The 14,305-nt window shown below is 45.0% G+C and overlaps 2 protein-coding genes across 2 annotated transcripts; one reads left to right on the top strand and one right to left on the bottom strand.

The window, feature by feature from the left end:
• The first annotated feature begins 363 nt into the window (after positions 1-363).
• LOC147974637 (uncharacterized) lies at positions 364-1,126 on the top strand. The gene is made up of 3 exons (XM_087519527.1): positions 364-378; positions 468-909; positions 999-1,126. Exons 1-3 carry the CDS (start codon positions 364-366, stop codon positions 1,124-1,126), a joined length of 585 nt encoding a protein of 194 aa, XP_087375653.1.
• Positions 1,127-8,812: 7,686 nt separating this feature from the next.
• Positions 8,813-11,262, bottom strand: LOC147974636 (uncharacterized). The gene is made up of 2 exons (XM_087519526.1): positions 9,012-11,262; positions 8,813-8,923 (listed from the first exon to the last, which is right to left on the bottom strand). The coding sequence occupies exons 1-2, from the start codon at positions 10,071-10,073 to the stop codon at positions 8,813-8,815; spliced, it is 1,173 nt and encodes a 390-aa protein (XP_087375652.1). The 5' UTR covers positions 10,074-11,262.
• Between the last annotated feature and the right edge of the window lie 3,043 nt (positions 11,263-14,305).

Raw genomic sequence — 14,305 nt, 5'->3', positions numbered from 1 at the left:
AATGGTCTGAATTATAATCTGCTGAATCATAATTTTCTGAAACGCGGAGAGGAGTACATAGTTCCTCGCAAGCTTTCAGAGAATGATTTTGTTGTTATAAAGGACGTCTCCGCCTGGGGTAAGGAGGAACATATTGCAGCCATCAAATTGAATGGAAAGAGAATCATGGTCCATTGGCGTCCCATTCTGTGTGGCTTTCTCTCAAATGATGAACCTTTAATCAACTCTAAAAAGTTAAGATATATACATCTATATATATTTGGTACTACCATAGTTCGTTTGCTCCTTTCTTTGTCTCATTTTTTCTATATCTCCTTTTAATAGAAGAAGTGAAAGGTTAAGGATGTTGTCGCTACTCAACCCATGAAATCTGAAGAGGTGAGTTAATGGTCTGCGTACAACTTGTTCATTTCTTTGTTGTACTAATAAGTACTAATGATATCATCCTTTTATATATGTGGCTGCAGCAAAGTGGCGTACCAAAGTCTGTTGTTGTAATTGGTTCTTCCTCTGCTCACCCATTGCTAGTGGGTAGTGATGATCTTTTGGAAACTGTCCCAGCCACCGGCGGGCAGAAGCGCAGAAATTTATCGCCCACTCATGGTGACGAGGAAGAGAGGCTCCCCCTCAAGCGCAAACTTGATTTTTCCCAAGAATATGATTTTTCTGAACCAATAACCTTGGACGGTCGGTCATTAGATGTTGAACTTAGTAGTTCTGTTAATAATGAAAATTTTGGCCATGTTCTCACGGGAGAAAAGGACCATGGCCTTGGTGACCTCTTCAATTTATCCGTCGAGGATTATACCATTGGCGAGTGTGGCACAAGTCGTCCACCTTCCAGCCCGGGTATGACTAAAGTTGTGCCCCATACCCCTAGTGCTCTTGATTTCTTGTCAACTTTACCTGGTAGTTTATTTACCTATAAATATTTATTTAATTGGCAGTGTCTATGAACCATCATTATCATCAAATTCTCACGATTCTTCCTTTTTTAGGTTGCGACCAACAAATTCGCCACTCACAAGACCCTGAGGTGATGGTTGTATCAGGGAAAGGCACACAGATGGACTGCAGTTTCGTCAAGGACACGTTTATGGATGCTACGGATTTCGTGGTGAAATGAGCCCTCGAAGGACTAAACGACTCTACCCGTGGTGATCCTGAGCGATGCATCATGCTTGAGAGTGTTTCTCAAACGCTGCCCACGCAAGTGCCTGAGGTAGCTAAGGTGCAGGCCATTTTGGTCGGGCTTATTGACCTTTCCAAGAAGTTGGAGGGTGGCCAGACCGAATTCACGAGGGAATCTGAGCGAGATGAACATGTTTTTGCTAAAGTAGAACTTAACATTAAGTCTGGCCATGAGGTTTCCATGGCCATAATTGAGGACTTATCTACCATAGAAAAGAAGTGCACTGAAATGGAGGCACAGGAAGCAGAGCTGAAGGCCCAGCTTGAAGAGGTTACTGCTACTTTGCACAAGCTTAAATTGGAAATGGAAAAACACCGACAAGCTTGATGCCCATCAATCTGAACAGAAGAAGTTGGTGAAGAGTCTACAGGATACCAATGCTGGCAAACGTACAAGGCTTGCTGAATTTAAACAAAGGAACAATTCCATTTCTCCCCCTAACTTGAACCCACACCTGGCATTTACCCCTAATTTTTGAGTATGCTCAAAAATACCCCCTTCCGTCTGGTACCGTTATAGGAATGCCCTTCCGTGCCGTTTCTGTCAAGTCAAAGGGCTTTGATCGTCTCCATGGCGTTTCTTGGACAATTATACCCCTCGTTACAAGTGGGGCGAATCAAGAGAAAAAATAAAGACCTGCCAACAGGGACTAGTCAAATTAGAGTTGGGTGCCCACATGTCATTGTCTCTTTAAGATATTTATTACCTGTTTTGGGTTACTAGAGGGCCCATGGGTTAATTTAATATAATTAACAGAGAGGGTTAGGCTAATTAAATAAGTTTTTAATGATAGTGGTTAAACACCGGCGCGTGCACGAAGGCACGGCGGCGATGTACACGAGGATGCCGGCGGTCTAGGTGTTGTAGAGTGGTCCTGCGAGGCTGCTGGCGTGAATCCAGAGTGAACCTAGGTGGACGGAGAGCGTGGGGTGGCCGGGGGGGTGAGCATTAGTGAGCTCGAGCAGCGGCGACGAGGGCAGCGGGTGGCGGAGCTTGGAGCTCGCAGGAAGACGTGCTCGGGGTCGTGCGGCTCGAAAGAAACGACAAGAATGACTTCAGGAACCCCAAGGAACGAGAGAAATATGGCATAGAGACCGAGGGCTCACCATGGCCGGAGATCGGCCGCAGCGGCGGTGGACCGGAGCTGAGGAAGAAGGAAATGGGCGTCCGTGATTAGGGCTATCCCGGACCAACCCCTTCGGCAAGAAGACAAATTAAATTGTGGCGAAGATAATGGACGCAATTTTTGAGCTCTGGGAGTCCGTTTTCCACATGCACGAAAGACGACGCCGATGGAGTTGGGGAAGAGAAGAAGTGCACCGTCGATGCCGAGCCTTAGGGCCTCCCTCTGCGCTTCCTTCCGACAGAGCACCTCCCTCGTCATGGAAAAGCATTGTCCCTCTCCAAATGGTTGGCCGTGTGGTGGACCTTGACGGCGCCCTGCCATGACCACGCATCTATTGAGCAGGGCGACGCCTCGCTTGGCCCCCGAGCGCAGGGCTCATCTCTCTAGGGTGCAGCAGGACGTCGCGGTCTCGCTATGGTCCTCTGGGAGCGCTCCATGGCTGTGAGTCTGCGACGATGGCCAGAGCCCGAGCTCCTCTCTTCCGTTTCCCTGTGCATCGGGAGGTTGAAGGAGGGCGGACCAGTACGGTGGGCCTCAATTTTTTACTACTGATTGGCCCCACTTGTAAGGAGGGATGTAATTGTCCAAAAAACGCCATGGAGACGGTCAAAGCCCTTTGACCTGACGAAAACGGCACGGAAGGGCATTCCTATAACGGTACCAGATGGAAGAGGGCAATTCTTAAGCATACTCGAAAATTAAGGGTAAATGCCAGGTGTGGGTTCAGGTTAGGGGGAGAAATGGAATTGTCCCTTAAACAAAAGACAGGAGATTTAAAGACCGAAGCAAGTCAGTTGTTGAACAACCTGCAGAACTGGCGAGCTCCTTGAGAGGGCGTAGACTTCGTTTAGTTTTTTTTTTGCCGTTTCAATCCATCATTCCACTTTGAACCATTTAATTTTCAGTCTTCAGTTTCAATTCAGATCTATCAGTGCTTTATTTCTTCATGTGGGAACTTTAGATTTATATATGATATACTGGTACGCAGACTAGCACAGATTTGACGTTGAAGCATCTTATTTATTTACACTATCGTTGTGTATGGCCTGAAGCCTTATTATCATTCCAATGTATGTACGTACCATTTTTCGTACAACAGTTTAAGCTTATGATGCATGTTTGATGTTTATATTATTTTTATTAAATTTATTTTTTTACATCATAGTTTATACTCGTAAGTTGTTGGAGTTTATGAAATAATATCTGCCATAGTTTAGACTCGTAAGTTTATTGGAGTGAAATTTATTTATTATATTCCAAGTGCCATAGTTTAGACTCGTAAGTTTATTGGAGTGAATTTGTGTGCCCCGGTTTATACTCATGAGGGTATGGAGTACGCTCAATGATTTATTCACAGTTTATACTCGTAAGTTGTTGGAGTAATTATTTTTTTGTGCCCCAGTTTAGACTCGTGAGGGTATGGAGTATTTTATTTTTCTTATGTACCCCAGTTTAGACTTGTGAGGGTATGGAGTACGCTCAATGATTTATTCACACTTTATACTCGTAAGTCGTTAGAGTAATTTTTTTTTGTGCCCCAGTTTAGACTCGTGAGGGTATGGAGTATTTTATTTTTTTTCTTATGTGCCCCAGTTTAGACTCGTGAGGGTATGGAGTATTTTTTTTATGTGGCCCAGTTTAGACTCATGAGGGAATGGAGTGTTTTTTTATGCATAGTAACGCTTAAGGAATTTCCCATTTACCGGTGCCGGCGAGTATTCCCCATCTGGTGATATGATTCTATATGCGCCGCTAGAATAAACCTCTTTTATGATGAAGGGACCTTCCCATTTTGGTTCAAATTTTCCTTTCATCCGTCGCGTGATATTCATAGGATAGATGACCGCAAGTACTAGATCTCCTTGTTTGAACGACCTTCTTTTGACTCGTTTTTCGAATGCTCAAGACATCCTAGCTTGGTACGCCTCAAGATTTTGCAAAGCTTGAAGTCGTCTACCTTCTAGTCTTTCTAATTCGTCGAGACGTAATGGTACTGATTTTTCTTCCGATAATTTTTCATGTATATCGACCCTCAGTGACGTGATCTGTACCTCCAAAGGTAGAACGGCTTCTCCTCCAAATATTAAGAAATAAGGTGTCATTCCTGTCGGCGTGCGTGTTGTGGTTCTATAAGCCCACAAGGCTTCGAGAAGCTTTTCATGCCAGTCACGCTTATTTTTTGATACAACTTTTTTTAGTAGCTTGCAAAGAGTTTTGTTGAACGCTTCTGCTTGTCCATTGGCGGCAGGATTATATGCCGTGGAATAATGATGGTCTATCTTAAACTTTGAGCATAATCTCTCCACTTGTTTGTTTTTAAAAGGAGTTCCATTATCAGACATAATCCGAGAAGGAACACCAAAGCGATAAATGAGTTGTGTTCTTATAAAATGTTGAACATTCTCCGCTTTGTCTTCCTTTAGTGGTGTAAGTTCGACCCACTTGGAAAAATAGTCTGTTGCTGCTAAAATGAATTTGTGACCTTTGGACGATGGTGGATGAATTGGCCCAACTATATACATTCCCCACATTTCAAAAGGCCAAGACATATTTGTCGTATGGAGTGGTTCGTGCGGCTGATGTATAAAGTCAGCATGCACTTGGCATTCATGGCATTTCTATGCAAATTTAGTGGCGTCCTCAAACATTGTGGGCAAGTAGTAACCCAGATGACTTAATTGGTAGTGCAATTTAGACCCTGATTGGTGCGAGCCACATATTCCAGCATGCACCTCGGTTAAGGCCTCCATAGCTTCATTTCCGGCAAGGCAGCGCAATAATATGCCATCATGGGAACACCTATAGAGTATGTCGTTGATGCATGTGTAATGGATTGACCTTTTGCGAATTATAGATCTTTCGCTAGCATAAAGAGGTAGGTATCCATGAAGTAGATATTTGAGGAATGGTGCTCACAAATCCCCTACCTCGATTTCACATACATCAGCTGTCATTGCAGAAGATACTATCGCTTCTTCTTCTTCAGCAAATATTGGCAGTATTCTTCACTCCTCAATGTGTATGTCCATCATTTCGTCTGATTTTAATGACATACCAGCAGCTAAACCAGCTAAGGTGTCGGCCTTTTCATTTTGGTTCCTAACTATGTGTTCAATATTTATATCTGCGAACATAGCTAAAAGCTCTTTCGCCCTTTTGAAATATGGCAACAACTCTTGTTTCTTTACCATGTAGGTCCCCTTCAATTGATTAATCACTAATTGTGAGTCCCCATAAACAGAGAGCGTATCGAGCCCCATGTTTATTGCTATTTCAAGCCCAATGATAAGAGCTTCATATTCGGCAGAGTTATTTGACACCGCCGAAGTTAGGGTAAATGAGTATGGGATCACCCCTTCATTAGGTGTAATGAAAACGACTCTGGTGCCTGACCCAGATTGCCGGCAAGCGCCATCAAAGTACATTTGCCATGTTGATTTTGTAACGTCATGGCGAATACATCCTCATCTGGCAAGTCATCATCTATAGGGAAATCATCTGGGATCGGATGTGCCGCAAGGAAGTTAGCCAAAGCTTGGCCTTTTATGGCCCTTTGCGGTATATACGTGATGTCAAATTATGACAAAAGCATCACCCATTTAGCTAGTCTCCCTGAGAGTACCATTTTACTTAAGATATATCTGAGTGGGTCTGCTCTTGAGACTAAATGTACAGTGTGTTCTAACATGTAGTGTCGCAATTTTTGTGCAGCGAACACCAGTGCGAGACATATTGTTTCCATGTCTGGATAGTTGCACTCGGCCCCTACCAAGGTGCGGCTAAGATAATACAGGGACGTTTCCTTTCCTACATCATTATTTTGCGCTAGGAGTGCACCTAGTGAAGTAGGCATTGCAGCAGTATAGAGAATTAATGGTCGGTCTTTAATCGCTGCGCCCAAAACGGGAGGATTTATCAAATATTTCTTAATTTCTAGAAATGCATTTTGGCATGCTTGATCCCATTCAAAAGGGACTCCTTTCTTCATAAGTCGTGAGAAAGGTTTGTATCTCCTGGATAAATTTGAGATAAACCTCCTAATATATGCTAGGTGGCCTTGGAAACTCTTCAGTTCATGTAAGTTAGTGGGTGGTGGCATCTTAACAATCGCCTTTATTTTACCTGGATCGATCTGAATACCATTTTTTGTAATCACAAAACCGAGAAATTTTCCAGAGGAAACTCTGAACGCGCACTTCATGGGGTTCATTTTTAGATTATGTTGCCTGAGACGCTCAAAAACTATTTCAAGGTGTTTCAAGTGGTCTTGTTCGTGCTTTGATTTCACAACTATGTCGTCTATATAGCATTCAACAATCACATATAACAACCCGTCTAAGATGATTGTCATTGCTCGTTGATATGTCGCCCCAGCATTTTTTAATCCGAAAGGCATTACTTTATAACAATATATGCCTTTAGGTGTGCGGAATGCTGTTAACTCTTCATCTTCAGGTGCCATTTTAATGTGATTATAGCCGGAACAACCATCCATGAAAGAAAATATTTCATGCCCATAGTGGCATTGAATAGTATTTCAGAGATGGGTATTGGGAAATCATCTTTGGGACATGCTTTATTCATATCCCTGAAATCTACACATATGCGTGTTTGACCATTCTTCTTTTTAACTGGTACAATACTAGAGACCCATGTGGGATATTTGACTTCTCTAATAAACCCTGCGGCTATGAGTTTGTCAACCTCGGCTTCTATTTGCGGAAGTATTTCAGGCCGGTACTTTCTTTGAGCTTGCTTCACTGGTGTGGTGTCATCTCGCACAACAAGGCGATGGACAGCTATGTTTGGGTCCAACTCAGGCATTTCTTCATAAGTCCAAGCGAATACGTCTATATTTGTACACAGGAACTCATGATATTTTAGTTTATTTTCTTTGGACAAATGTTTGCTAATAAAAATTGGACGAGGATCATCAGTCGTACCAATATTTATTTCTTCCAAGTCATCCACGGTACATTGGTTGCCATCCTCCATTTGTGGAGTTGCTTCCGTCTTGTCCGTATACTCAGCCGAAGCCATGCAAACATCATATCCTAACCCATGCTTCATTTTTTTAAACATGGTCTTCGTGCACAGCTTCGAGTTGTTCTTGAGATAACACCTTTCCGAATGGCGCTAGCTGTCCCCGGCCATCACAGAAGGACGGGCCAGTGGCGATGTCATAACCCATTTGTTGCATCATGTACAAGACCCTGTTATCATACAAAGAAATGGGTAAAGATTCATCATCTTTGTTAAACACCGATATTTGTGTTGTATTTTTATTTTCACTTTCACCAACGTTTGTACGATGCCGTACTTTTGGGATTGTTTTATTCTATATTGTACCAAAGGAGGTAAAGGCGTAGGGAAATTAGTACCTTTCATGTCATGGGATTTGTCTATGACACGAAATATTGGGTCACCCTTCTTCCTTTGGTTGCTTGGTATATACTGATAGGTCTTTTTCTTTAACGAGGATTCTACGACCTCCTTTTCTATCACATTTGACTCGAGTATTTTCCAGGATTTTGGCTTGTGCACCTTATCAACTGGCTCGAAGTAGAACTTTGCATCAGCATAGAAAGATTCAGCTATAGTGAATGGCTTCTTATCAGCAAATATTCTGACTGTATCACTTGTCCGATCTATATATTTGATACACTGATATAAAGTGGATGGCACAACTTGATTCTCATGTAACCATGGGGGTCTAAGCAATGCATTATATGATGTAGCCGCATCAATCACATGAAACTTCACATATGTGGAGAATGTATCCAATTTTAAAGCCAACGAAATGGTACCCATAGCTTCTTGTCCTGATTGGTTAAATCCATGTATAACCATGTTAGACTTGCTCAAATCTCCCTTGGAATATCCAATCTTTTTGAGTGTACGCAATAGTAGCAGATTTATAGCTGACCCACCATCTATCATTATGCGATTTATTGGCAATACATCAATTTCACCGAACATGAGAAGAGGTATGTTGTGCTTCTTGGTGCCTAACAACATATCCTCATCTGTGAACGTCATATTTAGGACTTCAGATTCTTCTACCTCGGTTTGAGATACTTCTACTCTGTAGTCTTCAGGAAACGTGAGTGTCGTGACAAGAGCTTTATGCATATCAGATGAAAGACACAAAGCATCATACACAGAAAGCATAGCTGGTATTTTCTTCAAATGTGCGATTACATCATACTTGACTGGCACCCTACATGCAGGATCCGTCGAATCATTCGGAACTGCATCCTTACTTTTTGGTTCCTTTCTAGGTGGAGGATGAGGGTCTGCTAATTGACGACCTGATCTAAGATGAACCTGATCAACTTCTAACGGTTCTTCTTCAGGGAAGCACTGATACTCGCCGTCATCCTCAAACACACCAATAGTGAGAACATTGAATTCTTCACTTGGTACTCTCATGCGCTTCGTGGTGTGCTGATATATCTTTGGTGTGAAGTGCAGAGGAGGAGCTTCTTCCATCACTAGGGGTAGTACATGGCGTTTTGACCGCCGTTGCCCCCAATCTTGGGTTGCACCATTTTTGCAGGGAATGTGAGCCTCTCCTTTATGTTGATCTTGTGATTTGGCAAGGCCTGGAATTAACATAGGAGAACAACCATATTCGGAAATCAGTATTGCATCCTCATAAGTACCCCTCATATTTGAAGATGCACAACTCACCGCTTCATCTTGGAGGGTGGTGACATTTGCTGAAGCCTTTTTCTTTCCCTTTGTCATGCTTTTGAGGAGATCCACATCAATGGTCCCCTCATCGATCATTTTCTGGATGATATTCTTCACAACAAAGCAATATTTGAGTGTATGGCCCAAAATGCGATGGTACTGACAGAAATTTGGATCATCAAATTTTGAAGCTTCTTCCGGCCTTTTGGGCTTGGGAAGTTCTATCAGACTCAACTCCTTTAAACCAGTGAAAAGGTCATCATTTTCTTCTACAAGAAAAGAGTACTCCCTGTTTTGTCGTTCGCTTAGAGTTGGCCTCCTACCAACCTGTGCATCTCGCTGTCCTTGGTTCCCTATAGGTGCTCTTCCGGGCTGAAACCGAGGTTTTACCGTTGTTATCTCCATGGCTTGTGCAGACTTGGGTTTCATCGGCAACTTTTCACGTTGACCACCTTTGTCTGTAGGCTTTTTGAACGTCATTTTTATTCGACGAGCGACAAGCTGCATAAAATTTTCTATATCCGTGGATTTGGAAGATAACTCTTCAAACGTGAGGGGCCTCACTCCTTGTAACTGGACAGCCACTTCCGAGCGGAGATTGTTCATGCACATGCGCACTGCTTCTGGCTCGGTAGTTGGTTGTGGGTAGTGAAGACTTAGGTTTCTCCATCTATTTATGAAATCAGCCGCCCTCTCGTTGAACCCTTGTTCAGTTTGGGTCAACTCAGTTATGCCCACCGTCCTCTGCGTGCTATAAAACCGCTCGAGGAATGAGTTTTGCATTTGTTCCCACATTTTTATAGAGCTTGGAGGTAGCTTGTTGTACCAAGTGAAGGCAGGCCCAGACAATGTTTGTACAAACTGACTAAGGAGAAGTGCTCCGTTGTTAGTTGTATCCTGACAAGCAGCAAGGAAGTGTGCTATGTGCTCATGGGGAGATCCACTCCCGTTGAACTTACTAAACTGCGGTTGCCTGTAATTTGTTGGGAAAGGAAATAGGTCCACATCAGGTGGGTACGGCTTAACATACCCTGGCCGCATCGAGTACTGAGTTTGCATCAACTATGACTTTACCCCTTCAGAGATCATTCTTTGGATCGCCTCCAGGTAAAGCCCTGCTCCTCCATGTTGGCTACTAGCACTTGCACCACCATCCCCTTCATTTTCTTTGTTTTGGTTATTGCTCATCTAAACTCGAAGGGATGCGAGCTCGTCTTCCTTTTGCTGAAGTGTTGCCATAAGGTTGGCTAATTGCTCTTCAACCGAACGAGTTTCATTCGCGGCTAGGACTTGTTCTGTATGCTCTGCACTATGGCGGCGTTCTATCTCATTTTCAGAAGGACAAGGGGTACTGTCCGGTAGGGGATTATAAGACCCACCACAGCTGGACCCAAGTTCTTCATAATCTGAACCCTTTTGGCTTCGTGTCTTACGACGAGGACCTTCTACGACAGTTTTGCGTGCCTTCTTCCTCTTGAAATGTATTGATGTGGAGGATTTTCGTTGGTCTTGTCTGACGCCGCCCTGACACCAACTGGCATTGCTTGGAACACCTCGAATGATTTATTATTGGTTTACAAACGAGAGGCCATGGAGACAAGCTCGTGGCCACCTCATTTGATGGATTTGATAGCCACTTGTTCACTTTAGCCCGACTGTCCTCATCTGATGGAACGTGTTCCGCCCCTTGGACTCTGCTTGACCCAGACCTTGCCCGTACTGCCCTTTCTCTTTCTTTGTACGCCGCCCTCCTTGAACGGACACGAGTAGCTTGGTTCACATACTCTTGATGTTCAGGATGTTGATGAATGAATTCTTGGTACTCAGGTCATTGGGCCAGGGCCTCCGCCAGTCGCATGATGGCACCACCCTCATTGTTTTGCGATGTGGATGCACCGGGAAGCTCTGACCTTATTGCTTGACATATGCATTTAACAACATATGAGTCATCTGGATTCTGAACTTGGATCTTTGGACGAGTGTTTTTCCATCTCCCCTTGATAGACTTGCTCACATGAGAACGGTGTCGGCTCGCCGCATCTTGATCTACGGCAGCTGGAAGATCAATCCAAGATCGACGGGCATTTCTCTGTCGTCGTTGATGTCGCACTGGATCAAACGAACCTTCACAGGACTCTCATAAGATGGGTGCTTCTTCAACCAGAGGAACTGATGGTGCAGATGTTGGATCTATGTGGCCTGTTTTGAGGTCACCAGATGTAAGGCACACTCCCTTCCATTACAGGGAACATTTTTGCATTATTCCCAAGCGTTCCCCATTAGGTTTATGGGCCAGTGAGGGGACAAACTCAGGAGCATTAGCTCGAAGTATATTCCGAGCGTTTGTGGGCCTTCCCATTGAAGATGACGCTGATGGCAATATGACCGCAACGCCGCCTCTTTTCCCAGGTTGCTTGGAGTTGGGTATCTCCACCATCTTCTCTTTTCCCTTGTAAACAAGTGGTGGAAACTCAGATTTCTCAAATGTCACTTCTTTCCCTTATCCTTGGACTGCTGGCGGACGGATGGTCCTGCTTCAACAATCTTTCCTTTCATTACTGACACTGGAGCATGAGTAACCCCTCTTGCAAAACTCTGAGCAACCCTCTTTCTAGCAGCCCTCATTTTCCTCTTTGCGGACTTTGACAAAACAGGTGTGAACCCCTCCATTGGTGGAGAAGTGACTTCTTCTTGATTTGGTACAACTGGAGATGCGACAGTAGTCATCCAACTTTCACTTAGTGAGGGCACGATAGGACCAATTGGCACATCAATCCAAAGGTCACCGAAGCGAAGGGTCACAAACTGCTGCACTTGGCCTTCCATACCTTGTGAAAATAGAGGAAACATATATTAATCCTCGGAAATTTGATGTACTTGGGAGATATATTATGGGAAGTCACATGTCATATGCTATGTTGGAATTTCAAAGATGAGGGGAGAAATAGGTCCCACCAGGCGTGCCAGAATCTGATGATGGGAAAATGGCGGGCGTGAGAACACGCATCCACGTCATAGATACAGAGTGAAATTTAAAGAAAAATAGAATCAAACATTGCAGGTACTTTGAGGGAGTCCTGGATTAGGGGGTCTCCGGACAGTCGGACTATATCCTTTGACCGGACTGTTGGACTATGAAGATACAAGATTGAAGACTCCGTCCCATGTCCGGATGGGACTCTCCTTGGCGTGGAAGGCAAGCTTGGCGATACGGATGTGTAGATCTCCTTCCTTGTAACCGAGTTTGTGTAACCCTAGCCCCCTCCAGTGTCTATATAAACCGGAGGGTTTAGTCCGTAGGACAACATACAATTATACCATAGGCTAGCTTCTAGGGTTTAGCCTCTACGATCTCGTGGTAGATCAACTCTTGTAATACTCATATCATCAAGATCAATCAAGCAGGACGTAGGGTATTACCTCCATCAAGAGGGCCCGAACCTGGGTAAATATCGTGTCCCCTGCCTCCTGTTACCATCTGCCTTAGACGCACAGTTCGGGACCCCCTACCCGAGATCCGCTGGTTTTGACACCGACATTGGTGCTTTCATTGAGAGTTCCACTGTGCCATCACCATAAGGCTCGATGGCCCCTTCGATCATCGGTAACGATGCGGTCCAGGGTGAGGTTTTCCTCCCCGGACAGATCTTCGCATTCGGCGGCTTCGCACTGCGGGCCAATTCGCTTGGCCATCTGGAGCAGATTGAGAGCTACGCCCCTGGCCATCAGGTCAGGTTCGGAAACTTAAACTACACTGCCGACATCCGCAGAGACTTGATCTTCGACGGATTCGAGCCCATGTTAAGTGCGCCACACAATCACGACGAGCATAACGTAACTATGCCATCGGACAGTGTTTGGGAGATCGCATCTGCAACTACTCCGGCCTTCAATCCAGAGCAAATTGCGCCATCCGAGGACGGAGGGATAGACCCTGCCATGGAGGCCGCACTCTCAGTGGCGATGGAGCCGGATACTGACTTCACCCCTTATGAGAGTCGTGTTGCCGAACCACTGGATTCGTCTCCGGCCATGGACTCCGATCCGCCTGCATCCGTGCCTATCGAATCCGATTGGGCGCCGATCATGGAGTTCACCTCCGTGGATATCTTTCAGCACTCGCCTTTTGGCGATGTGCTAAATTCATTAAGGTCTCTCTCCTTGTCAGGAGAACCTTGGCCGAACTATGTCCGGCTAGAATGGGATGCGGATGACGAAGAAATTCGCTGCCCACCCACCACCCACTTAGTAGCCTCTGTCGACGATTTAACCGACATACTCGATTTCGAATCCGAAGACATCGACGACATGGACAACGATGCAGGAGAGGAACAGGAACCAGTACGCACAGGGCGCTGGACAACCACTTCACCACATGACATATACATGGTGGATACACCCAAACAAAACAATGACGGAGAATGGCAGGATGCAACGAAGAATAGCTCCCTCGAGAAGCAATCAAAGCGTCGGTGTAGGCGCCGCTCAAAATCCCGCCTTGGCAAAAACAGCGATAACAGCGTAAGAGAAAATAACACTCCAGTCGACTCTAGAGGAAACGACGACCACATCGACCCAGCGGTAGAGCACGACGAAACTGCAAACGGCGAACACAGTACGGATCCGATGTCCGAACACGGCGACACCGAGGATAAACCTCATCAAACCCCCTCTGGGGAGGAAAACAGTCCGGACGAAGATGCACACATCATTCAGGAAACGCACTTGGAGCAAGAGAACCTCCGCAGAAGGCTTATTGCCATAGTGAGGAGTCTGAAGAAGCAGAAGCAAAGGCTTAAGGCCGCACAAAATACGCTCAACAACAGGTGGAACAAAGTTCTCAACAACGAAGAAAAGTATGGTGGAAGTTACCACACAAAGAGCTATCCAAAGCGCAAGCTATTACCTGAATTCGACGATGAGGCCTTAGAGCCCACACAGTCGAAAAATGAAACAACCAACCGGCCAGATCAACCACCTTGTGACTGCGATGGAGCGGCTAACAAGGCCACACATAAGTCAACACACGATCTATGTGAGGACTTGCGCCAAAAATCCGGTATGACCAGATCCATCTATGGATCTAGGAAGCGCGCTCCGGCACAAAATCAAAACCGAATACTACAACCATCCGAACGCCATGATACATCCAAATACAGGGGTGCCGCACACCCCCTATGTTTCACCGATGAGGTGCTGGACCACGAATTCCCAGAAGGATTCAAACCAGTGAACATAGAGGCGTACGACGGGACCACAGACCTCGGGGTCTGGATTGAGGACTTTATCCT

The sequence above is a fragment of the Triticum urartu genome, chromosome 4A (genome assembly GCF_056163025.1).
Source record: "Triticum urartu cultivar PI428250 chromosome 4A, HENAU_Tu73, whole genome shotgun sequence".
NCBI classification, from domain to species: domain Eukaryota; kingdom Viridiplantae; phylum Streptophyta; class Magnoliopsida; order Poales; family Poaceae; genus Triticum; species Triticum urartu.
The sequence above is the reverse complement of the archived record's forward strand: the minus strand, read 5'-3'. Positions and strand labels throughout refer to the sequence as shown.

What these genes read in the sequence shown, in the direction of transcription:
- LOC147974637 (XM_087519527.1), top strand. An exon ending in TTTCTTGTCAACTTTACCTG is followed by an intron (nt 910 to 998) that starts GTAGTTTATTTA and finishes TTCCTTTTTTAG; the next exon opens with GTTGCGACCAACAAATTCGC.
- LOC147974636 (XM_087519526.1), bottom strand. Translation starts at nt 10,073, where the DNA reads ATGCAAACTCAGTACTCGATGCGGCCAGGGTATGTTAAGCCGTACCCA. An exon ending in CCACCCTCCAAGATGAAGCG is followed by an intron (nt 8,924 to 9,011) that starts GTGAGTTGTGCA and finishes TGTTAATTCCAG; the next exon opens with GCCTTGCCAAATCACAAGAT.